At 40.1% G+C, this 25,173-nt stretch overlaps 2 protein-coding genes across 3 annotated transcripts in view; both read right to left on the bottom strand.

The window, feature by feature from the left end:
* The window catches only part of mta2 (metastasis associated 1 family, member 2), a 31,984-nt gene extending 15,712 nt beyond the window's left edge, over positions 1–16,272 (bottom strand). The window contains exons 1-3 of the mRNA XM_074622807.1: positions 15,792–16,272; positions 2,866–2,933; positions 800–893 (exon numbers count right to left, since the gene is read on the bottom strand). Of these exons, the coding sequence (XP_074478908.1) occupies positions 800–893; positions 2,866–2,933; positions 15,792–15,819 (190 nt within the window). The 5' untranslated portion in view covers positions 15,820–16,272. The remainder of the gene's footprint in view (positions 1–799; positions 894–2,865; positions 2,934–15,791) is intronic.
* Positions 16,273–17,969: 1,697 nt separating this feature from the next.
* eml3 (EMAP like 3) overlaps positions 17,970–25,173 on the bottom strand; it is a 44,465-nt gene continuing 37,261 nt past the window's right edge. For both annotated transcript variants that reach the window (XM_074624512.1, XM_074624511.1), the window contains 12 exons: positions 24,611–24,745; positions 24,113–24,251; positions 23,843–23,994; positions 23,619–23,744; positions 22,687–22,818; positions 22,450–22,517; positions 21,353–21,441; positions 21,076–21,173; positions 20,727–20,814; positions 20,539–20,637; positions 20,325–20,455; positions 17,970–18,881 (listed from right to left, as the gene is read on the bottom strand). In XM_074624512.1, the coding sequence (XP_074480613.1) occupies positions 18,678–18,881; positions 20,325–20,455; positions 20,539–20,637; positions 20,727–20,814; positions 21,076–21,173; positions 21,353–21,441; positions 22,450–22,517; positions 22,687–22,818; positions 23,619–23,744; positions 23,843–23,994; positions 24,113–24,251; positions 24,611–24,745 (1,461 nt within the window). In that variant the 3' untranslated portion in view covers positions 17,970–18,677. The remainder of the gene's footprint in view (positions 18,882–20,324; positions 20,456–20,538; positions 20,638–20,726; positions 20,815–21,075; positions 21,174–21,352; positions 21,442–22,449; positions 22,518–22,686; positions 22,819–23,618; positions 23,745–23,842; positions 23,995–24,112; positions 24,252–24,610; positions 24,746–25,173) is intronic.

Below are 25,173 nucleotides of genomic sequence, written 5' to 3'. Positions count from 1 at the left end.
CTTTTGGCCATAACTGCAACTAACATGGACTCAGGACTAGGACTAAATCTAATAATAGCTGACAAAATTAAACTAATCAATACAACTTGAAGCTGAATAATCACACAGTGTGAGCAAAGTTATTTTATCCTGTTAGACCGGATTAGCATATGAATTCTTGAGTTATGGCCAAAAACGTGCTTTGTGAGGTCACAGTGACACCAAATTCTAATCAGTTCATCCTTGAGACCAAGTGGAGGTTTGTGCCAGATTTAATACAATTCTTGAGATATCGCTTTCACGAGAATGGGATGTACTTGAGGTCACAGTGACCTTTGACCACTAAAATGTAATCAGTTCATACTTGAGTCAGGGGTGACGTTTCTGCCAAATTTGAAGAATTTCCCTCCAACTGTTCCTGAGGTATCGCGTTCACGAAAATGGACCAGACGGACGGACGGACAACCCGAAAATATACAGCCTCTGGCCATGGCTGTCACTGGTACGGAGGCATACAAATATTGTGACTACAATTTTAATACCTAACATGTTTGGCATGAACAAATAAACACAGCTGTCCCATTAACTATTCTTCAGCATTGAGCTTTACACAAAAGTGACGGTCTTTCTTTAACACCAGGAGTAGGCCTTGGTGCAATTTAGAACATAAAAGCTGAAGAGGTGCTTTGAGGCTTTTATGTGCAACACAATGGGGAACAGGTTCATTAAAGGCAGCCAGCCATATCATACCTGCTCTCACACTGTGGAAAACAAAGAGGGGAGCTGAGAGGAGCTTTGGGCTCCGGGGGTTGCTACTCACTTGCGTTGCTGTCAGCCAGGGTGTTGAGGTTGCCTGAGATGTCCCGCCTCCTGAACAGACACACCACCTTCGCCTCCACGTTTCCATTGGCTGTCTGGAAATTGAAAGTCAGTAGTAACAAGTTATTATCAGCAACTGTAGTCTGCCCCAGAGTGTTTAGCCCATCATATCTATACCAACCACTCACTACTCACATTCAACAGTTCCTTAATTTTTATTTATCATTGTTGTAAGTCTATAGTACAACGGAGTATTAGGACCATATTGAGGGAAAAAAAATAAATCGGAGATTTCGAGAATAAAGTCATAATATTTCGAGAATAAAGTCATAATATTATATAGTAGTGATTTTACGTGTGATTTTCTTTTTTTCTCGTAAAGTTATGACTTTATTCTGGAAATCTCAGATTTTTTCCCCCTCAATGTTGCCCTAATACTCCGTAGTACATTTGCACTTTGGCCCTCACTGCATTAGACTTATATACTATATACTTAGACTATAAACTGTGTTACCTTCATCACAATGCTCAAATGTTTTGCGGCCCCAGACAGATTCTTTTTTTGTTTTTTTTGCCTAAAATGGCTCTTTTGATAGTAAAGGCTGCTGACCCCTGGTCTAGTGTTAAAAAAGTTAACAAAAATTGCAATATCGAATTGCAATACTTGTAGAATCGCAATATTTAAAAATCATAATACATATCGAATCGGCACCCAAGTATCGAATCAGGAAATAGGTGAATCGTCTCAGCCCTAATGTTTAAGTGTTTGCTCTCTTCTGCTTGTGTGATGAGACTTTCCTCACACAGGTCAGTTTAGTTAGTAGAGGACAGTATATGTGGCCTTTGTTGTGTGATGTAGCCCCTCTGCTCTTCTCTCTCAAGCTTAATGTCGTCAAAACCCCTTCCATAATACTGAAGTTGTTTATTTTTATTGGAACCAATTCCCCCACAGCTCGTATCATGATATGACAAATCTAAAATTGCATTAAGATTTATACTGGTATATGGATATGGCATCCCCCCTGGTAGTAGTACTTCAGGTTTGAAAGCTGATGAGGGGTTTCATTCTCCCTGGATTGACTGTGATCATAAGAGCAGAGAAAGCATCAACAGCGCACACACACTCCCTCCACATTCCAGCCTGGAGCTGAGAGCTGGCCACTCGCTCTCTCTCTTACTATCCATTCATTGTGCTCAGCAGCCATTAGCACTCAGGACGATGCAGTCCTCCTGGTGCTCAATGTAAGAGTGTTACATAAATGAGCTTAATCCTTTGACTGGGAAACAAGCCTGTGTCATATGCTGCCGCTGTTATATAAGTGGCTCCTGTACTAGTGTCCTGTGATTACAGTAACCACCGTTAACATGAGCAGCGTCCAGGAAAGACCAGGGGAAATGGTGTGTGTGTTTGTTTGTGTGTGTAACACTACGTTGACTGGAACCACATTTGAGGTGTCCTAATGTACGATTTTAACACACCTGCCAGTGGATCAGAATGGTATGATGTCAATATGACAGATAATTTTCACTTTGGTGAGAACCGCATGCATCACAAGGAAAAATAGACAACATGCTGAATCTCTAGATGAGCCACAGCCGAGCCGAGCCGAGCTGTGTGGTGACACTTTTCAAAACTCAACGCAGACAACGACTACTACAATATTTGTAGTGTGAAATGCAAAACTGGTCAGGGCAACACGTGTCGCATGTGCTTCCTCCGAGACACACGACAGCATCCTCACGCTGTGTCCTTGAGACAGACTGTGACAGGCTGGAGGTTGTGGGGACGGGTTTGGTAGGGGAGAGAGGTAGGCGGGTGTTTTATTGTGTGGTGTGTAAAATGTTCTAAATAAACAACTAAATGTTCTTAATAAATAACTATGTTGAAACTGAGAAGTTTGGACTAATTTTTTAACAACTGAAATTACATTTGTGTGATTACCAAAGAAAGGTACAGTTGGGTACTGGTACCGGCTCAAATGTGAACGGTACCCAACCCCGGTATTACAGAAACAACTTTCAAATGGAAATATTGTGAGGTTGAAGGAAGAAAGAAAAACAACCAACCTTGTTAAGCTCTTCTATTCTACGGATCAGGTAAGGGTTGCTGGAGGAGTTCTCAAAGTACACGTAATCTGGAAAAAAAAAAACAGAAAACAAGATTAGACTCATGTTGTGCTCACAGGGGAATATTAACATCAATGCATGAATGTACATTATAAAAATAAATACTAAGCATAGCAAATATTCCTCAGCCCCAAATATGCTTCAGGTTTGTCCTCTGATAGTTCAGGTCTCCACTGGACAGATACAGTTCTGTGGCTGTATAGCAGAACTGAAAGAGTTTGGATGGAACCCATTCAACCTGACACACAGCTCTAGTTGGAGGCCTGTCAGTACACCACTGAGAAACTGTTAGGAGAACCAGGCCCTGCCAGCTCAGTAAATTGACTGGTGTAATATGAGCTGCAGGAAAGTTCTCTATCAAGGCTGCAGACTGACTTCATGTGATATGATCAACTCATCTGAAGTGTAAACTAGGAGGGCACTCGGAGAGCGCAGACCTCCGCCAAGGCTGATCGTCGATCCGTACTCGAGTCCATTTGAAAAGGTGCTCTGGAGTACAAATCATGTGTACTCTGGCACGGTTCGCATCAGGTGTGAAAGCCAACCGTACCAAAACATGGAAGTTGACCGCTATTTAACGTGAGTAACGTTAGCAGTCAGCGAGTAGTTTTGAAAGGGCAGGCTCTTTTCAACGCTACCGGTCTCCTCCAAAATCTGTATACATAAAACTGTTCAATATCTATGTCTGTGTATGCTCACAGCATGCACCGATCTCATCCTCTGGACTCTACAGCAGTGTGTGATACAGCAGGAAGGCAGGTGAGAGGTTCCTTAAAATATTAACGATAGTAGGCGATGGGGTCGGGCGATGTTTGTTATTTAATTTAGCTGATTTAATGGTCTGCCTGCGAAGAACGAGAGACGCTCAGTGGGCAGAGAGAGAGACGGGGTGGGTGGGGAGACAACATGTAGAGTTGGAAATAACAGTTTATTTCGGCCAAACCTTTGTTTCTGTCAAGTTTGAATGAAGTGTTTTACGATGCTCTGCCACTAGAACAGCTGATCTCAACATAAACAAATACACGTGGGTGATAACGCAAGTGTACTCGGGTACGGAACAACTTTACCAATGTGAAAGCTGAGTGGAGAGGGGGGCAATCGTACTCGGGCACGGTACAGATCAATCGTACCTAATGTGAAAACGCCCTAAAAATCCACCCCTGCTAGCAAGCCTCAGAAGCCAAAGTCATTAGGAATCTTTCCCTGGGGACCATGAATATCCACAACTAATTTCATGGCAATTGACTTACTTTACGGAAAACCACACGACCACAGAATGCACAAGTATTATTTGACTGGAAGTTTGAAGATGCCAAGCGTGGCGACAACATAACATAAAACGCTCCGGCATCTGGTGGTAACTTGTGCCACTGTTTGATGACTGACACTAATTGGAAAAAGTAGAGGGAATGTTAGTGCTGCTCCCTAAAAGTCAACACGAGTCATCAGTGGAGAAGACCAACTCGCATTTTGTCAGTCAAATCACTGCATTGTCTATTTAGCTGCATCATTGTACACAGAGCAGTGCAGAAGCAACAGCACGGCACACTGTAAACTTGTCTCAAAATGACCTAACCACAAAACTAAGTCGACAGCACAAGGCAGGGCAGCGTGACGGAGCCTGTTGGCTGCTCTCATCTCTCTCTGGTGCTGAATGTCAGTCATGTCAAGTCCGCTACACAACTTCTGAACCAGACGCCGGTACAGCCTCCTCTACTGCCGTCCAGTGTGACTGAGTGTTTAACCAACAGCGCTGTCAGCAGCCCGGCAGGAGAGACGCGTGGTGTGCTAGGATTTTATAACTGAACTATGAGCAGGAGGAAGCACACTTCTGCTTTCCCTGACTGTGTGAAAAAGCACAATTAAAGCGTGACTTTTACAGGTAAAACATGAGTGAATAACGTATTTCCCATTTTTGTAGCTAGGGAAAGTGTTTCAGTAATAATGTTGAGTGTTTATAAAAAAAAAAAATCTAAAAAGCATGAACCAGTGAACCACGAGCACATGATTAGGAGCTCTTTTGATTTCATCATCTCATTGTGTCCTCTTCCTCTGTAATGGTTTAATGGCACCGCACCCAACCGGAGAACTAACACCACTAGCTGTATATCTGGATGTGCTCCACTCCTAATATTCACATAATAGTAGTGGATGAGAATGCACAATAATTTGCATTTTCTTTGTTGATTTTCTGGAAATTCAGCTAAAATTTGGGTGCAAACTGTACTATTGTTTTCGGGGTAATACACGCAACTGGTGTATGACGACACATGTAAAAACACCAGCATCCACTGTCTTCTGTGAGCCTGCACATAGGGGCCTGTTGATGCATCAGGAAACACTAATGTCCTGATTCCCAGCAGTGACGTGCATCAACACTCTAATACTGTGTTCACACTACGAGCTACACCGCAGCATTCTACAAGTCATTTTCAATGGAAGCCGGTAACATGAAGCTAGAAACTGACGTGCCACAAATGAACGCTCAGAGGAGCGTCCCGTCACTTTAAGGAGAAAAGCTGGTCCACCTTAAGAGGCGGAGCCGGAGTTGCAGGACAGAGGAAGTTGGCTCCGCTCTCTCCATGGATGTATTGAACGATCTGTCCAGCTCGCTTGAGAGGAGCGGAGGAGTTGTAGTTTCGTAGCATTTATTCACTGACACATAAACTGTACACACACTGCTACAGCTACGTTCACAGCTATAACGCCACCAACAACCTCACACTCACGGTCTGTCGGAAGCTCGCTTAAGTTACACAGACTACGTGTTTGGCAGCGGCGAGCACAAAGCCTCCAGCAATGCTAGAGCTGCTAACATAGCACAAATACACACTGTTTGTTGGACACTCGCTAAAGTTATGCCGGGCAGACATAGTATTGTTACGCCAGGCAGAGACACAGCTGACAACCTGCTAAACTAAACTAAACGTGCGGTGGAGACTTTTACTGGGAAAGTGGCTGCATGTCCGCGACACTACACGCAGCAGCGAGGCTGCTAAGTTAACGCTCCCGGACAGGTGAACTGGGGACAAGGGTAAATGTTGGCTGTGGCAGGTAAAAATTCCAGGTCACCTGCCACCATGGCAAGTCAGTTTTCTTTAAAAAGCAAGATAAAAGATAAAATACTCAGGGATTAAAGTTATATGTACCATATTTCTTAGTATTTACAGTTCTAAAGCACACTACATTCAGAAGTAGCAGACAAAAACCTTGAGTGGCCGGTAGAAATGTTCAGTGACCTGCCACAGCAGCAGGTGAGGAAAAAACTGCTACTACTTCGGTCAACTCACTAGACGCTACATGACCAGTGTGCATTGCACTTTCGGCCCAATAATGAAAGGACAAGAAACATTTACTGCATTCTTTGTTAAATTGAGAACTAGAATTACCGCCTTGCGGTTGTGTGCCTCCGCCAACCAGTCAAGTTGCAGTTTACATCCATGTCTGTCCAAAATGTCATCACTTCATCCTGTTAGACATTTGTGTGAAATTGTCACAATTAGCATATGAATCCTTGAGTTATGGCCAAAAACGTGTTTTGTGAGGTCACAGTAACCTTTGACCGTTGACTAGCAAAATCAAATCAGTTCATCCTTGAGTCCAAGTGTGTCAAAATTTGAAGAAATTTACTCCAGATGATCCTGTTAACAAGAATGGACCAGACGTACTGACAACCCCGGAAACATAATGCCTCCGGCTACGGCTGTGGCACAAAAATACACTTGTACTACAAGAAAAATTAGAGGGTCAGAGGCAGATGCCACCTCAGTAATAGTAGCAACTGCCTGCTGTTAGAAAGAAGATAGTAATCAGTCAATATTGTCTGCCTCTAATGTGACCAGGCCAACACAAGCATACTGCATTATTATTCATAAATTGAATTAGTCAGTAATGGGGTCAGCTATAAGGTTAGACGCCATGATAACACCTCCTGGCAATGACACTGTTAACTGAGGTGACATACAAATAGAGGTTAATGAAGGTCACCACCATACAGTGCAGCTGTGAAAAATCACTAATCGTCATCAAAAAAACAACAAAGATCATACATTTCCAAGAACCTAAAGTTAGTCTAAAGATATTTCATATAAAGTGATATAAAACAGCTCCCCAGCAGCAAATTCTCACATTTTAAAGAACAGGAAACTGCAAATTCATTAGCGTTTTTACTTGATAAATAAGTTTATCAAATCTCTGACGGTGTAAATTGACTACCCAGTTGCTTAGTCAAAGTCTTGGTCTAGTTTCATATTCTTGGATTAGATATTTCCCGATATGAAATCTAATTTTTGGTAATTGTATACTGTACCTTATTTGGGCAGTGTTCTTGTGTAGCTGTTCGAATTACGTCATAAAATTAAATGCTGCTGTATCCAAGAAGTCTGTAAACCTGTCAATCTGCCTTTTCCAGCTCCGCTCAAAACAAATATTAGTAACAGCCTTGAGAGACTAGCCTATATTTAGTGTCTCTCTCACTGAGGGATCAGTCTTAGTTTAGTGTACTGGGTTCTATTAATTCACCAATATTCTGTACGTAGAAAGGTGTGCTGGCCTCAGCCTCCTCCAGCAAATTCAACGCTCTTCACAGCCCATTCTGCTAACCACAATCCTTCCCACACACAGCACCGATCCAGAATATACTTCAACAAGGCAGTTATTACCAGTGAAATTAACGTGGCAGAGGGGGGGGGGGGGGGGGGGACAGATCAAGTGAAATGTGGTTAAAATGTAATGTACACAGAAATGTCTCATACTAATACCGCCCATACTGCCACATAAAATCCACCAGCCTAGTTGGATCAAATCCAGCAGCTAAAATTATTTTCCTGTATTAATGGTTCAGGTTCTGCTCTGGTGTGAATAAGGTGAAGTTGGTCATGTAGAGAAGCTCTTGTGTCTGTTTAGGAGATTCTCCAAGCTCCATCAAAAGGTCAAGAGGCCAGTGGGCTGGCAAAGAGCAGCGTGACGGCTGACATGACAGATGAGCATGCAGTCTGCAGTGCAATCAATAGTCACTACACACTATGATATATATATATATATATATATATATATATATGTTATATTATATTATATTATATATATATATATATTTATATATATATATGTTATATTATATTATATTATATATATATTTATTATGATAATCACATGCAGTTTGGGGCAAGTCATAGTCAAGTCACAGACAGCTGTTGTTGTCTGTTGGGCTGCAGTTTGCCATGTTATGATTTGAGCATATATTTTATGCTAAGTGCAGTACCTGTGAGGGTTTCTGGACAATATTTATCATTGTTTTGTGTTGTTAATTGATTTTCCAATAATAAATATATACATACATTTGCATAAAGCAGCATATTTGCCCACTCCCATGTTGATAAGAGTATTAAATACTTGACAAATCTCCCTTTTTAAGGTACATTTTGAACAGATAAAAAAAATGTGTGATTAACTATGGACAATCACACGATTAATCGTGATTAAATATTTCAATCGACTGACAGCCCTACTCCACACACAGCAGATATCCTCGCATCAAAGCTCCAAGCACTGGCATCAGTTCAGTCTAAAGGGAAACAGATCAAATTTAGATAAAAGCAAGTGTGTCAGTAAAATGACCTCCCTATGCTTGAATGTACAATGGAGAGATATAAGAGACATCGTGATCTGGAAGGACATGGGGACAGGGCAGAGAAACCCTGCAGGCTGGCAGGCGTAGTAACAAGGTAAATCCTGTTATAGTGAAATGCTACAGGTATCAACTCCTCCAACACTATCAGACACTGAGTGAAGCCTATTATGACACTGTTGAAGTAAACCTGCTGGGCTGAGGAGATAATGTAGTGCACAGCCTGCCCCACTGACTTAAGAAAACTATCAAGGATACATTAAAGATCCCATTTGTATATGGATATCTGATCTGGAACAGCAGAAACTCATGTAAATGCACACAGAGAGGAATCAGAATGCAATCTGGCTATACTACTCCTAGAGATGATCAGGCTTGCATTGTGATCAGATTTCAGCACAGGTGTAATGACATCTACACAACAAGCTGAAAGGTCATCTAACTCCTCCTCTTCCTGCTGACTCGAGCTGTCTGTCAAAAAGCTTCAGATGAGATGAGCCCTTATTCTGCAAAGCAAAAATAAGTAGAGCCCATACAGCAGTATCACTTCCCTTGAGACACTCCATGTTTACCGACAAGTCCACCAGCTCTGCCGACCTAATCGGTGGCAATGAAGTGAACAGTGAAGTGTGTTATGTAGGTTTTTATTTTTATCAGAATAAATCCAAACCAAGACTAAAACACACCACTTCTATATGTTGTATATCTACATGAGCAAAGCAGTTGAGCAAGAATAACAAAAGAGCTTTACCACGTGTAAGGCTATCTCACGCACAATGCAACACGTTTCCACAATGTAGACTCAATCCGACACATCACGCAGCCCTAACTGTGCCATTTAAGTTACTACAGCCTACACTTAACATTTAACACATATACTGAGAAAATGCATGGATACAAAGGTAGATTTCAGGTTTTAAAAAAAAATCTGTATTATATCATTCAACTGAAAACTGCAATCTTTTTATTTACCCAGCTCTACAAGAGACAGATGCCCATATATACATGCCATGTAACACTTTCATGTAAAACTGCAGCAAGGTGGAGTTGCATTTGTAATTTTAATGTTACTTGGTGCACATTAGTCGGTTATTTATGCCAACAGTCGGCTGAATCAGTTCTCAATTTAAAACTTGTCATTGTACTTTGTAAACTACTTGTAATTACTGGATTGTTTTTAGGGCTGTAACTAACGATTATTCTCATAATTGATTAATCTGACGATTACTTTCTCTGTTGATCGTTTGGTCTATAAAATGTCAGAAAATAGAGAAAAATTCAAAGTCCAAGGTGATGTCTTTAAATGTCTTGTTTTGTCAGTCCAAAGCCCAAAGATATTCAGATAAAAAGCAGGTAATCTCCATATTTGAGAGGCTGAAAACAATTTTCTGACATTTCTGCACAAAAAATTACTTCAACGATTACTCGTTTATCAAAATAGATAGCAATTATTTTTCTGTCGATCGACGAATTGATTAGTTGACTAATCGTTGCAGCTAGAGGTGGGGGATGTATCGAATATACTCAATGTATTGCGGCTTGTTCTATGTGGGATGTAGTAAATTACTATATCGCCAGCATCGAGTATAAATATTAACTGCAATTTTTATAAGCCCCCAGCAGGAGGCTCGTTTTAGCATTTCACTTCTCTCGCAGCGCTCCCATCACTCTCAGACAGACTCCTGGGTGAGTGTGTGTGGCGTACTAGCATGGATGTGCGCGTGCTTTTGTATGTAAAAGGGAAGCCGAGAACAGGCAAGGAGCCTGGAGAGAGCAAAAGGAGTGAAGCGCCAAAGCGAGTTTAATGTGTTGATGTCAGAAATGGTGATGGAAGAGTACAGCCTCCACTTCAAAAAAAGACGTTCTCGCTTTTAATAACCGCCACAGTCTCTGAACATATGAGACTTACTGGTTTTTTGGTTTTGGTCTGAGTTTCCTGGGCCGTTAAACCAGCGGCTAGAAAAGCTGCGCCGGTTAAAATAGAAACACTTTGTCAAAATTTTATAATTCTCAATTTATCAGTTATAGGTCAGATATATATTGTATATCGCAATGTAGCCTAAAAACGCTGAGACATTATTTAAAAGCCGTATCACCCAGCCCTAGTTGCAGCTCTAATTGTTTTTATTATTTTTTGTAAATATGTTCAGATTTAATGATAGCGAATATGGGCTCACAATACCAGCTGTTAACAGCTGCTGACAGCTTTAACTGAGAGATGTCAGCCTTTAAAATATTGATCAAGCCTACCATTCATTCATCCTACAACTACCACAGACACAGCGCATCCTTGTAGTGTTTGATGCAGCTCTGCACAGCAGTGTGGCTTCACGTCAAGCTCCATCTGGTCCTCCCACAAGCAGGGACAGAGAGCCTCGGGAGGATATCAGTGGCTTTCTGATGCATCATCACAAGCGGAGATGGAGAAGGAACGATCCAGACAGGGAGAGGATTTCTTGCTCTACTTAGCACACTGATGAGGAGCCCGACCAGAAAAGCATCACCTCCTTGTTCACAGTGAAGGAACACAACAGCACCACATTACATAACACTGGCTGAAGCACCAAAAGGGGATCTGCACTCTCATGTGCTCTCGAAAGACATAGCGATGGTGAACGTAGGGAGTTATCTTTTATATTCCAGCCCTCCATGTCTACTTCTTGCCCAGTGGGACAAATTAAAGAATGATCCTGTTCCAGCAGCACTGAGGCCAGTTTAGAGTATCAATGAACGAGGGGGCTGACGGATCAATGATCCGTGAATAAAACACACTGGACTTCAGACGGTTCACACCATCTACCCTTCAGGAAAAAAAACCACATCTCAGCTAAACCTGACGTTCAGTATAATCACAGAAGGGATTCAGGGATCAGGTGGTTTTATGTTAATGTATATAAGTATCAGAGGGTTGAAAAAAAAGATCTAAAAAAAGAAAGTGTCTGCCGAGGAGCTGCTGAGGCAGCCGTGAGTGTTTGTTGTGGACGTATGCGGCTGGAGTGGCGCAGTATGCCGGGTGCTTGAGGGTGAATGAAGAGGAGGAAGCCCTTTGACTAATCTCTGGAGAAGATAATGATCTTACATGCAGGCTGAACACTGTGTGCTTCTAGAGGACTGGTAATATAGGCGCTTGCTCATACAGAACTGCCTGCACCAGTCAGCTGCAACAACAGAAATCCTTATTGAACACAAAAACCCATGGACACTTGCTCCATATAAATATGAACTCATTCTGACAGATTAAAGTCAAACATTGCCAGTAATACCTACATTACAAAATACATTTTGTTTCTTTATGGTTTCTGCATTACCAAACAACTCAACCCTGTTTCTGTGTGGGCTACTTCAAAATATTTTTTTAAGTCATTACATAATCACATGCTTGTTGCTGACTGCAATATGTTCTGGGCTAGACTTAGCATTACACTGTAACATTTTTATTTGCCACACCACACTGCATTCCTGCTGTGGAAATTCCACAGCACACTCATGATCCAGCAAGCTGGCAAAAAAATACAACTTAGCCTGAGAGACCCAGCAGCTGCCTGTTGACTGTACACAAAGACGGACACATCACAAGTCCTTTATGAAGAGCTCTGAGCAGCAAGCCTCTGTGTCTGTCCATCTTTACAGGTCTCATGCACACACATTATTTTAACTATGTGCACTGGACAGAAATATTATAGGGCTGACCCGAATGCTTCGAAGCTTCGACCGTTGCCATGGTAATTGACCTCCAAATCAGTATTCGAGTTTCTTTAAAGTACGTTAGATTAATGTATAAATCCCCAAATAGCCCATGAAATGAGGAATAATCCCACAGTTCATATTCAACATGAATTATTATTAGTTATTCTCAGTCGGATATTGGCGTTTGTTGTGTATAGAAGTACGTGTGTGTACATTAGTGCGGCAGAGGCACTGTCCCGGGCACTGAAACGGTGGAGATGGAGACAGACAGACAGACAGAAGAACATATCAGCCTGTTGCACCACGAAGCGGAGCTTCAAATACCTTTGAATATTGCTTTCAGCGTTGAAGTCCAAAAAATGGTATTCGGAACAGCCCTACAATATAAACATACCTGTTCCATATATGAAACTATCCTTGGTTGGAAAAGGGAACTAGACATCAGAGATGTCAATGTAAACACAAACAGTAACCAGACAGACATCTTCGCTGGGGAACAGCTCTTGAAATAATCCAATAAAACCCCAATATCATTTATTAGTTTAAGTTGTTTTATGCAAATTGATCCATAAGCATACATTACACATTGAATGAAGAATTGAAAAAAAATAATAATTGTGTTAATAATCAATACCTGAATTTTCATAAAAGCCCAATATATCAGTCCATTCTACCAGTCTGCCACTAACACCGACAAGAGGTGCTATTGCTATCTATCTGCTGTGGATATGTTCCAGACTCAGTGTACAAACTGAGACATGATGCACAATGTAAAAAACGATGTATGCGATTATAACATTATACAAAAGAGTGCTAACATAAAGCACTAAAATAGCAGAGCATATTCTGCAGGAGTAGTGTTTAATCAGCATGACCTAAATAGCACCACATACTCTCTTGTGTGACCTTACACAGCATTAAGACCGTCACACTGTCTCAATTCAACCATCTCAGGCTCAAAGAAGGTACACCAAGTCCTTACATCGTTGTTAATGATTAGCCTATAGACAATTAAGGTTAGCACTGAAAAGACGAGGCGACAGACCACTGTAAAGTAATTGTCCATATCGCAGGATCGATGAAACTGAGGGGGGGGGAACAGCGGAGGCAATACCGGTAGCAGCTTAGCCGTCTCTACCGGCGTTTCGCTTCTCTCTCCACAATAATGGTGACGTGAAATTCACCACATTTTACTGTATAATACAAACATATGTCCTAATTTAATTGTGCTGAGATGCTACGGTGATCCACCCAGAGGCAAAGTAGAGGTGCATAATGAAAATGAGAGGTCTCACCGACACAGATACACTGGTAGCAAGTTCAGCTAACTTTAGTTACGTGTTTCACTTGCCGGTGTTTCGTTGTAACTACTGGTATAATGCGAGGTAACGTTAGTTCCTCTTATTAAACTATCCATTAACATGCTGGTATCTCAAGAAGCAATCACCACACCGGCCAACACATGACCACATACAGTTAGCTAGCACGGCTAACGCTATTTGGTTGCATATGAAGTGATATGGTGGAGGCAATAATGAAACTAACCCACCCCACCGACAAAAGCTAGCCAGCTTTAGCTACCAGCTACCCCCAAGACGTCTCTACATTGGTTTGATGCTGACCCCTCAACAGCTAACTTAGCAGTTTATGCTAACTAGCATGCATTTTCTAGGATGTTACCATATGTACACAATCCACGACCAAATTTTAAACAAATTACGGCTGCTTTCTGTTACTTACACCTATAAAGAACAATTCGGCAAACTTTATTATCCACTGGGGTGCTTTTATTTCAAATTAAACACCAACTTTCTACAATTGGTCTGGTTGCTGACCTCAACAGCTAACTAGCAGTTTATGCTAACTAGCATGTTCACTCTCTAGGATGCTACCATATGTAAACACTCCACGAGCAAATTTTAAACAAATTACGTCTGCTTTCTGTTACTTACAACTATAAATGACAATTCGGCAAACTTTATTAACCACTGGGGTGCTTTTATTTCAAATTAAACACCAACTTTCTACAATTGGTTTGATTGCTGACCTCTCAACAGCTAACTAGCATGTTCACTTTCTAGGATGTTACCATATGTACACACTCCACGACCAAAATGTGACGAATTATGGTTGTTTTCGCTTACTTAAAACTATAAATACAAATTCGGCAAACTTTATTATCCGATAGGGTGCTTTTATTTCAAATGATACACCAACTTTCACAACCGGTTCATGCTGCTTCAGCAGCCAACCATAGTGGGGGTAACGTTTTTTTTTTATATTCGTATTTTTACGAGAATAAAGTCATACATTTACAAGAGAAAAAGTCTTAAAATTCTGAGAATAAAGTCGTATTTAAAAAAAAAATAAAGTCATACATTTACAAGAAAAAAAGTCGTAAAATTATGAGAATAAAGTCGTAATTTTACGAGAAAAAAAGTATTATTATTACAGGAATAAAGTCATAAATTTACAAGAAAAAAGTCGTTAAATTATGAAAATAAAGTCGTATTTTTACAAAAAATAAAGTCATACATTTACAAGAAAAAAAGTCTTAAAATTATGAGAATAAAGTCGTATTTTTAAAATAAAAAAGTCTTAAAATTATGAGAATAAGTCATAAATTTACAAGAAAAAAAAGTCTTAAAATTATGAGGATAAAGTCGTAATTTTACGAGAAAAAAGTAGTATTATTACAAGAATAAAGTCATAAATTTACAAGAAAAAAAGTCATAAAATTCTGAGAATATAGTAATAATATTACGAGAAAAAAAAGTCGTATTATTACAAGAACAAAGTAAAAAATTTAAAAGAAAAAAGTCGTAAAATTCTGAGAATAAAGTGGTATTATTACAAGAATAAAGTCATAAATTTACAAGAAAAAAAGTCGTAAAATTCTGAGAATAAAGTGGTATTATTACAAGAATAAAATCATAATTTTTACAAGAAAAAAGTCGTAAAATGAGAAGTCATAAATTTACAAGAAAAAAAGTCGTAAAATTATGAGAATAAATTCGTAATAAAGTCATAAATGTACAAGAAAAAAAGTCTTAATATTCTGAGAATAAGTGGTATTATTACAAGAATAAAGTAATACATTTACAAGAAAAAAAGTCGTAAAATTACGAGAATAAAATCATAAATTTTACAAGAATAAAGTCATAAATTTACAAGAAAAAAAGTCGTAAAATGATGAGATTAAAGTCGTAATTTTAGACTTCTTCCATGCAAGAGTGGACGCACGTAACAGACGTTAGCAGAGAGCTAGCATTAGTTAGCTGCTAACAGACAGCTAGCAGCTAACTAATGCTAGTTAGCAGCTAGCATTAGTTAGCTGCTAACAGGGAGCTAGTTAGCTGTCTGTTAGCAGCTAACTAATGCGACCAGACAGCTAGCAGCTAACTAATGCTAGCTCTCTGTTAGCATTAGTTAGCCGCTAACAGACAGCTAGCGGCTAAGCTAACTAGCTTAGCCACCTAGCTAGTGAACAATCACGTTGTGTGTGTGAGTGTGTGTCTCTGTGTGTGTGTTAATAATGTAAAACATGTCTTACCTCCCACTCGGTACATGTTGGCCGCCATTCTCCGTAACCTTTAATCAGTGAAGCAGTCCCCGGTTATTCCCCCCGGCTCGGGTAATAAAAGAGGTCGATGTGGATGTGTTTTATTCCTTCATGTATCGTAGACAACCTCCCGCCGTGAAACAAAGCCGGCTCCCGGACACAACAAGCCAGAGAGAGATGAGATGTGGCGGTAAAAAGTTTAAAGTTTCCGTTAGTAACGTTCCGGAGGTTAAATCACCCAGAAGATCTTCTTTGTTTTCGGTCCCTCCGACACGACCTTCTCCTCTCCTCTTCCTCACTCACTCACACTCTCTCATTCACACACACACACAGCTAGCCTGTCTCTTACTCCACTCTTCCTCCCATCCTCCGCTCCCAGCTTCATCCTCCTCTTCTTCACCTCCGCTCAGTTCACAGCACACACACACACACACACAGAATACACACACACACTCACACACACACTCTGACTGGCCCCCTTCGGTCGTGCGCACGTCGTCATCTTCGGAAGTTGTCGGCAATCTCCGGTAATCTCACAATTAACTTTTTTGGGGTTTAATAAATATGATGGAGTATTAGAGCCACATTGAGGGGAAATAAAGTTGTAATATTACAAGAGTAAAGTCATAAATTTAGGAGAAAAAAAGTCGTAAAATTACGAGGATAAAGTTGTAATTTTAGGAGAAAAAAAATCGTAAAATTAAAGTCGTAATTTTAAGAGAATAAAGTCGTAATCTTACGAAAATAAAGTCATAAATTTACAAGATTTTTTTTTTTTAATTATTAGAATAAAGTCATAAATTTAGGTAAAAAAAAGTCGTAAAATTACGAGGATAAAGTTGCAATTTTAGGAGAAAAAAAATCGTAAAATTAAAGTCGTAATTTTAAGAGAATAAAGTCGTAATCTTACGAAAATAAAGTCATAAATTTACAAGAATTTTTTTTTTTAATTATAAGAATAAAGTCATAATTTTACTAGAATAAAGTTGTAATTTTACTAGAAAAAAAGTTGTATTATTACGAGAATAAAGTCATAGATTTATAAGAAAAAAGAGATCTTGGTAGAGTTACCATCTTAATTGCGTTTACTCTGCTGATCATGGATAGGGGGCAAAGTCTTCCAGTAGCGGTGTTTTAATTTATCAAATAGCTTCTAATGAATTTAATTTGATCAAAAGTTTTAGAATCTTTTGGAGATTTGAAATCCTAAATATACCCAATGCATTTCTATAAATTAAACTAGGAGCAAAATCAGCCCCACCATTAAAATGATGCTTTCATGTTAATACATAAGTAATCATAATCCAGTTGTTTAATATATATTAAAGGTCACATATCGTAAAAAGTGAGATTTTCATGTCTTTTATAATATAAATTTAAGTGCGATATAAATACTGTGAAAAGTATCGAAACTCTCAATCCATGGAGAAATAAACACAGCCTGTATTCAGAAACTGTGCCTTTGAAACAAGCCGTCAGGATTTCTGTCCATTTGTGATGTCACAAATCTACAATATTTAGACCATTTCGTAGTTTTAAAGGTAAATATTCTAAATGTGTCCCAGTTTATTTTCTGTTGCAGTATATCTGAAGGACATCAGCTGACAGGAAGTAAACATGGACCAAAGCTGTTGCCTAGCAACGCAATTCCGTTGAAATGCACTAAAACAGAGCGTTTCAGAAAGATTGTAAATACAGGCATATTCAGGCAGACAGTATGAGAAAAATAAAGTTTTTTTTTAACATTACAGAGTGTAAACATGTTCTAGTAGAAATCGAAAATACAGGTATGAACCAGAAAATGAGAATAATATGGGACCTTTAAACTAAAAGTGTCCATTCTGCATTATAAGTACTTTCATTTAGTCACTTAACATGTATTTTATTTAGAATACTTCAGTAAAGGATCTGAGTACTTCTTTCACCACTGTTGAGGGCGTCCTGACCCTGAGGTTTGAGACCACTGACCTGTTATCTTCTCCTCTGAAAATACTTTTTATAGCAAAGTTTCATTAAGTTTCATTAGCTGAAGTGAACTGGAAGATCCTACTGTACTTGTGGGGTTTCAGTGTTTGGGAACATGCATTTCCTCAACAAGCACATACACGGAACAAATAGCACACAGTTCCTGGAGCAGCACTGCCCACTAGTGACACTTGACACACAATACACTTTTCCAGTCTTCAGTTATTTATTGGGAGCTTGACAGATACAACATCACAGTATTCCCAAATGCTCTCTTAAATATATAAAACTGTACTAAAGTAATCATATTTCAAGTGTACTGATCTACTGTTAAGAGATGTTAATTAGTCAGAAATGATTTCATTGGAACAGGTTTGTCACAGTCTGTCAGATGCAAGCGTAAAAACAGCTTCAATATTAGCTGAGAAGTCGACCACACACTGCTTAAAATATGTAAAAGCATTATGCAAAACGTCTTTATAGGCCCAATGGCGTACGCCACGTTGCAGCACTTTGGTAAGTTTGATAAAAGGAGATGGAGTAACACACAGGAATGTTCACTGAAACCAAAGTCTTTGTCACCATAGAAGTCGAGTCATGTTCTGTACCAGCAAACATTAGATGACCACCTCTACTGATCCTCACCACAACAGAAAGATTCTGTGTTAAGGGAAGAAAACACACTGTCCAGTTTCACAAGGATTTACAGGATTATGGAGGAGTGTGAATGTAATGTGGACATTCCTCCTGGGGAGGATTCCTCTACATGTTCTGTATGAAACTGAGGCAGCAGTGGCACCACAGAGGCCCGGCTGAGCCCATAACCACCGCTGCTGTCCACTGACTGACACACCTCTCTGGCTCTGTAAACACTCCCCCCCCTCTGTCACTGTTAATAACGCGTGTCACTTCTTAGCTGGTGGCAGGTTCTGGAGAGCTGGTGGAGGTGGACGAGGCCGAGGCCGAGAACAGCCTCTCCCTGCTTTCGCCCCCGATCACCCTCCACTGGAGGATGCAAGTGTCCTTCCCGCCCATGGAGAGGAGGTGGGAGTCGTTGTGGGTGAAGCAGACGTTGGTGACGTGGCTGCCGTGGCCCTCGTACTTGTGGCTCGGTGCCTGGAGAGGAGAGAAGAGTCCACTCTTTATCACCACAGTGTAAACCCCAGTAGGGAAGGGACGGGAGGGTCATTGGATAAATCATTGGGACATATTGCATGGTTTCACTTTAAAAAAAATTGAAGTTTTTTATATAATGGGAGGAGGGCAGAAAAAATAAAGTTGGTCTGGAGTGTCTATGATAAAAATGAGAATTTTATTGACACAAATTTGAAAGGCTCTCGTAGCCATTTCGCATTGATTTTTAAGAAGATCGCTAACTTTCCAAAGCACCAGGCATCAGTACCACCGGATGCTATGTTCCTCATGACCGGAATAAACTGCAAAACTAAATTAAGTTAGAGATTTATTCCCCTCAGAGACTTTAAAGCTCAACGTGCTGACATTATTTATAATATTTGCGACTGTTTGAATTAGCGTATGTGTGTATGATGACTGCTTTGTGTGACGGAACTAGTGTCTTAGTGAGACTTCCTGAATAAATACAGCTTAACTTACTGAAATCAAGCTTAATACTAAGTGTACCTCTGTGTTTTGTTTTGTTATTAGGTGCTGTAGATCGATTCAAATATTTAATCGCGATTAATCACGATTGTCCATAGTTAATCTCGACTGATTGCAAGTTAACCACATTTTTTTATCTGTTAAAAATGCACCTTAAAAGGAGATTTGTCAAGTATTTAATACTCTTATCAACATGGGAGTGGACAAATATGCTGCTTTATGCAAATATATGTATATATTTATTACTGGAAATCAATTAACAACACAAAACAATGACAAATATTGTCCAGAAACCCTCACAGGTACTGAAAACTGAAATATCGATTGTGTCAATGCGTTAAAGAAATTAGTGGTGTTAACGGGTTATTATCACGTTAACGTTGACAACCCTAATAACTAACGATTGCCTTCTACTAGCAAAGAGTGATGCAAGGAAGGCTCTGAAATCATAATGAGCTGCTGAGATACTTACCAGAAATACTATAATCACGAAAAAAGCGTCCGTTATGCTGATTTCAGCAGTGTATGTATGATGAATGTGTGTTTACATTCGTCTAAATTATGAGTTTGCAAATAGATGTTCCCTCACTAAATCTGACCTGGAGACAGGATGATGAAACTGCCATTTTCTGTTTGCTGTCAACAAACACAGTTTTGAATAATTGAAATTAAACTAGTTACATTACGCAAAGCACCTTTACAGGCCTACTTACATTCTCCTGAATCCAGGAATCACTCAGCACTCACTCAGTTTACTGATGGTGTCAGCCAACAACAGCAGCCATTAAAGGCGTCAGACAGTTATTATGGTTAACAGGTTTTTCCTCTTCATGTTAAGGAAGCAGCTACAGAACGATGTTTGTGTTTCATGTGAAGGCAGCCAAAGTAGACCGAATGGGTTGACCTTTACAGTGGTGTATACACAGTATGAGCTGGTACCTTGGGTTTAGGACAGGGGTACTGGAAGAGGTGGACTTTACAGAAGTCATCCGCCACGGCCACCAGCCTCTCGCTGTGAGAGCGACACAGGGCGTTGATGTCTGTGCCGTCAGAGCCCTCCAACCACACACCTGCAACACCACAGCAACATAAGGTCAGCAATCTGACATCATAAAGTACCACCGTGTGAAAGCAGAGTAGTAAAGTATCTCACCGATGACATGGAAGCCCAGCACACAGGTGTAGGAGGCCCACTCTCTGTCTTTGCTCTCAAAGCGATTCCTCAACAGTTTACAGCCCCCCGCTATGTCCCCTGTCAGAACACATTCATCTTCACAGTCACAACAGGAGACTGACACACTGACTGAGGAGTTACGTACAAAATGACACTTGTTCACTTACAGTAGAGGATCTCATAGTCGCCTGAATTAGACATGATGTACTTTCCATCTTTGGACCAATCCAGGTGAGTTATGAAGCTGGAGTGACCCTGATTGGACAGATAAGCAGAGGCAGAGTCACATAATGGTCTATAACCCTACTGTGAAATCAGAGGGAGAAGAGAAAATATAGATTATCACCAGACTTATACCTTAAATCTGGTGAATGAACTGAGTAGTTAGCCGTAGCAGTGATAGCCACTGCGGCCAAACAGGCACAGACCAATAAAACACTTCCAGAAAGTCAGACTGGATCAAGAGAAAGTCAACCAATGGGAACATTTTAGACCCAGATTTGATATTTAACTCACATTACATTTCCCGAAGCGGGTGTAACGCCGGCCACTCTCGGTCACAGTGTAGATGTAGATGAAGTTATCATGAGATCCAACGGCTAAGAAGCTTCCATCTGAGAACACAAGAGGCCATTCATGCAGTTAAAGGGGGGATTTCCACAATAGCTTTCTCTTCCATGCCTTCTTCATTCAGTAGGCTGATGTTCTGGCTTCGTCAAACACTGGCCCGTTATTACATTTTAGATTATGATCAGAGTAGTTGGACAGCAAAGCGCTGGTACTGAAGTCTGACCTGGCGAGTATCTCATGACAGACAGCTGCTCGTTCCCATCAGTGGAGTCAAAGACCACCTCTGTGGTCAGCAGGTCCAGGACCAACCACCTGGGAGTGTTACAGAGGCAGGTAGAGACTCATCAGTAAAGACAACTGACTGGACAGCAGCCAGCTCTTTAGTCTGTCACATCTATGTAATGGCATAGAGACTATATACGTTCTCCTCTGTAAACTACATCTATTGCATAGTTCAACATTGTGGTACATATGCTGAGTGACAGCCCCCCTCATTTGCATAACGAGGCAGAAATGTAAAAAAGAAATGTGTAAAGAAAAGAATGCAGAAATAAATACGTTTAGGGAAATAAAAATGGGTGAAATGCAAAGGGCAAATCGTGCAGAAATAAATAAATAAATGCATAAATATAAACATTTAAAAAAAAAAAGTAAAAATAAATAAATAAAATTAATTCAAAAATAAATGAGTAAATAAAAAATAAATGCAAAGATACATAAATACATTTAAAAATAAATACATGGATAAAATAAAAGGGAAAATTAAACAGAAGAGTAAATGAATAAGGGAATTAATACAAAGATAAATAAATAAATGGAGAAAATTAAAACAGAAATATCAATTTATGTCACATTTTATTAATTAATTAATGGCTACATTTATTTTTAATATTATTTTGCTACATTTAATGACGTAAGAATTTTTTAAATAAAGCCATTTATTTATTTATTCATTTATTTTTGGGAGGTTCTGTCCTCCTTATTAAACCTGCGGCAATCAATATTTTTATATTATGATTAAATATATAATTTGAAAGATGTCCCTCGTAGTGATGGACCTACAGAGAATTATTAACAACTCTACAGTTCCTCTCCGCTCTCAGAGCCTTTTTCCATCTGAACATTTCACCCTTGGAAAGAAAGTGAATAAACGTAATTCCCAAAATGATTCCTTTAAAATGTTATTACATACTGCATATATTGATTTTAAAAATTATTTTCATACACTGAACCTTTTGATGAATTATCTTATTTAATTCCTTTCAGCTCATAGATGTAGTGTAGTAAGTGTAACAGTGCAGGGACGTTGTGCTGTATTACCTTCCTGTGCTGAGGCCGGCTGAAACCACTGATCCATTAGGGCAGAAATCAGCACACAAGCCGTACTCCTGTCAGACACACAAGACCAGTTAACAGTGTGTGTGTCATCTCTGGAAGGAGTATCCATGTGTTTTATACAAATATAAGTGCTGTCAGTCAGCTGAACAATATCTTGATTGCAAATAACTTCAGTGCATAAGGATAATGATTTAATCCAGGATCAGGGTGTCCTCCTACCTCCAGGGTGATGGTCCAGTCCAGCTTGTGTTCCTCTGTTTTCCACAAACACACCTGCCTGTCGTGGCCACAGGTGAGGAAGATGTTCTGAGAGGGGTGTGTAGCCAGCCCCCACATCTCATCTACATGACCCTGAGACACAGAAACACACACATCTCATCTTGTTCAACGTACAGTGAAATGAAGAGCTAAATGCTACTTCCATGTGCTTTTGTAGATATTCTGTATATGGTTCCTTCACAGTATATTGTATCTTGCATCAAAAGCACTTGGGCATTTTGAAAAATGCCCATTTAAAAAAAAAAAGAAAATGATAATTTATATATTAAAATTACATCATTTTTTTCTCAGCTTTTAGGAGTCATCTTCAATTTTATTTTTTGAATTGACCACAAAAATAAAATAAAATAAAAAGAAGAAGAACGCTGAATACACTTTAAATATGTGGCTTATTTAAATGTCTCCAAGCCGTGCTGTATATTAAATATGTGTGCGGGTTGCAGTGATCACAGCAGCTTCTAGGGGCCACTAGCAGAGCTTTAGATTGGAGTTGTGCTCTCTTTCTGGAAGTGGTTTCAGTTTCCCACACTAAAAGTCAAAATAAGCAGGAAGCCAAATTCCAGTGGTCAGTAGAGACGTTGCTACAATTCACTCTGATGCCAGCTGTTGACTGTAATCTGTTGGATCTAAACGCACTGAATGCATGTGGATACAAAATACTCTGGGCTGGATTAACACGTTAGAGGACCATGGACCCCCCCCTTTCCTCCCGATAACTGTGCATTGTGTGTGTGTTTGCTGCATTTATTGTGACCACCATTCCCTTAACATTGGTACAGTCCATACAATAGTTTTAATCCAAGAATGTCTAACCCTAAAGAAGCATCCAAAATCCTGACAATGCCAATGTACAGCTACATTAATTAGCGTACCTGCACTATGGCCACGAATCCGTCTGAGAAGGTGCCTCTGAGGATGGCGTTACGGGTTGTACCAACTAACACTTCCTCCCCATCCACGTCAGCGATGGTACGGACCGCTCCATAGTTCTCTGGAATCTGGACAAATAATCCCATTAATCAACAAGCCTCTTCCTCTGACTGCAACACAGAGACCCCTCCACCAACAGCATCACACACATACAGCTGTGTTTCACCTCACACTCTCTCTCGGGTGCCAGGTCGGCGCTCCAGCGGATGATCTTACGGTCCTTCCCTCCTCCGCTGAGCAGAGCGCCACCCCGCAGGGCGCACAGGGTGAACACGCTGCCTTCATGGGCTCTGGTCTGTCGCATGATCTGGAAGGTCTCTGTGGGAAATAAACCTCTTTATCAGTGTTTATAGAGACCAAGGCAATTTGCCTATATCATTGTTTATCATTGTGGCTGTCAAAGTTAACGCGATAATAACTGATCTACAGCACTGACCTTTGGCTCCTTTACCGAGCGTTTTGACATCCGCGGCAGATTTCCCCCACGTCAGGATGTTTCCTTCAGAGTCTCCGGTCAGAACATCTCCAGTCAGACTGAACATAAAGCACTGGATGAACTTGGGCTTCTTGTATTTCTGAAAAAGATTGGTTTTAGAACAATAATTGAATACGTTGTTAGTACAGGTGTCAAAATACAAATTTGCTTTAGTATACTACACATTTGAGCAGTTCACTTTAATCAGATTTACACCTTAGATTAGTCCAGATTATTATTATCAGTCCAGAACTATTTGCACTCTTCAGAATCAATATGGTTACTCTCAATTTTCAGTTCTCTTTGTTTATGCTCCTTACTTCCCTTTTTGACCTCAAACTGAGGAAGCTGCAAACTTTATTTTGTAGTACTTGCTCATACTCAGACAATAGGGGGAACTGAAGCGAAGTGAAAGAAACAGAATATTAGCTAAACATGTTTAAACCGACTGTGTCTTACTCCAAAGATGCCTTGTTTCTTGGTGAACTGTCCCGCGATGAGCGTCCAGAAGTAGACGTGGGATTTACCGCAGGTGATGATGTTGGTGCTGTCGCTGGGGTTGAACTCCACGGCGAACACGGCCTCGTTGGTGTTCTGGAAACACGACACACACAAAACACGTGTTTAGCACAATATACTACTCCTTCAGTGGAGCCTTTGTCACACGGAAACATCTGAATCTACAACATCGAGAATAAATGAGACGCTTTTTTTTTCAACACTTCAATTTAAGGTCCTGCAACAGGTTTTAAAAGAGCAGAGAACACCTTGAGTTTGTTATGGTGCCTCAGATTTCCTCATTAACACATTGCTGATGTTTTAAAATGAACACATTAAACACACGCTCAACATATTGTGGTGTTGTAAAGTTACTATGGATAACATGTTAGGGTTTATCAGAGTTTATTCACTGAGAACAGCCGCCTGATGCTGCTTCTAGAAGACCGGGCTGATATGGTGAGAACGGTGTAAAGCTCTCTGATGTGTTTTAATAGAACGGATAGATGAAACCAAAACAGTTA

The sequence above is a fragment of the Sebastes fasciatus genome, chromosome 22, assembly GCF_043250625.1.
Source record: "Sebastes fasciatus isolate fSebFas1 chromosome 22, fSebFas1.pri, whole genome shotgun sequence".
NCBI classification, from domain to species: Eukaryota; Metazoa; Chordata; class Actinopteri; order Perciformes; family Sebastidae; genus Sebastes; species Sebastes fasciatus.
Note: the sequence above shows the minus strand (reverse complement) of the source record. Positions and strands in the feature narration are given on the sequence as shown.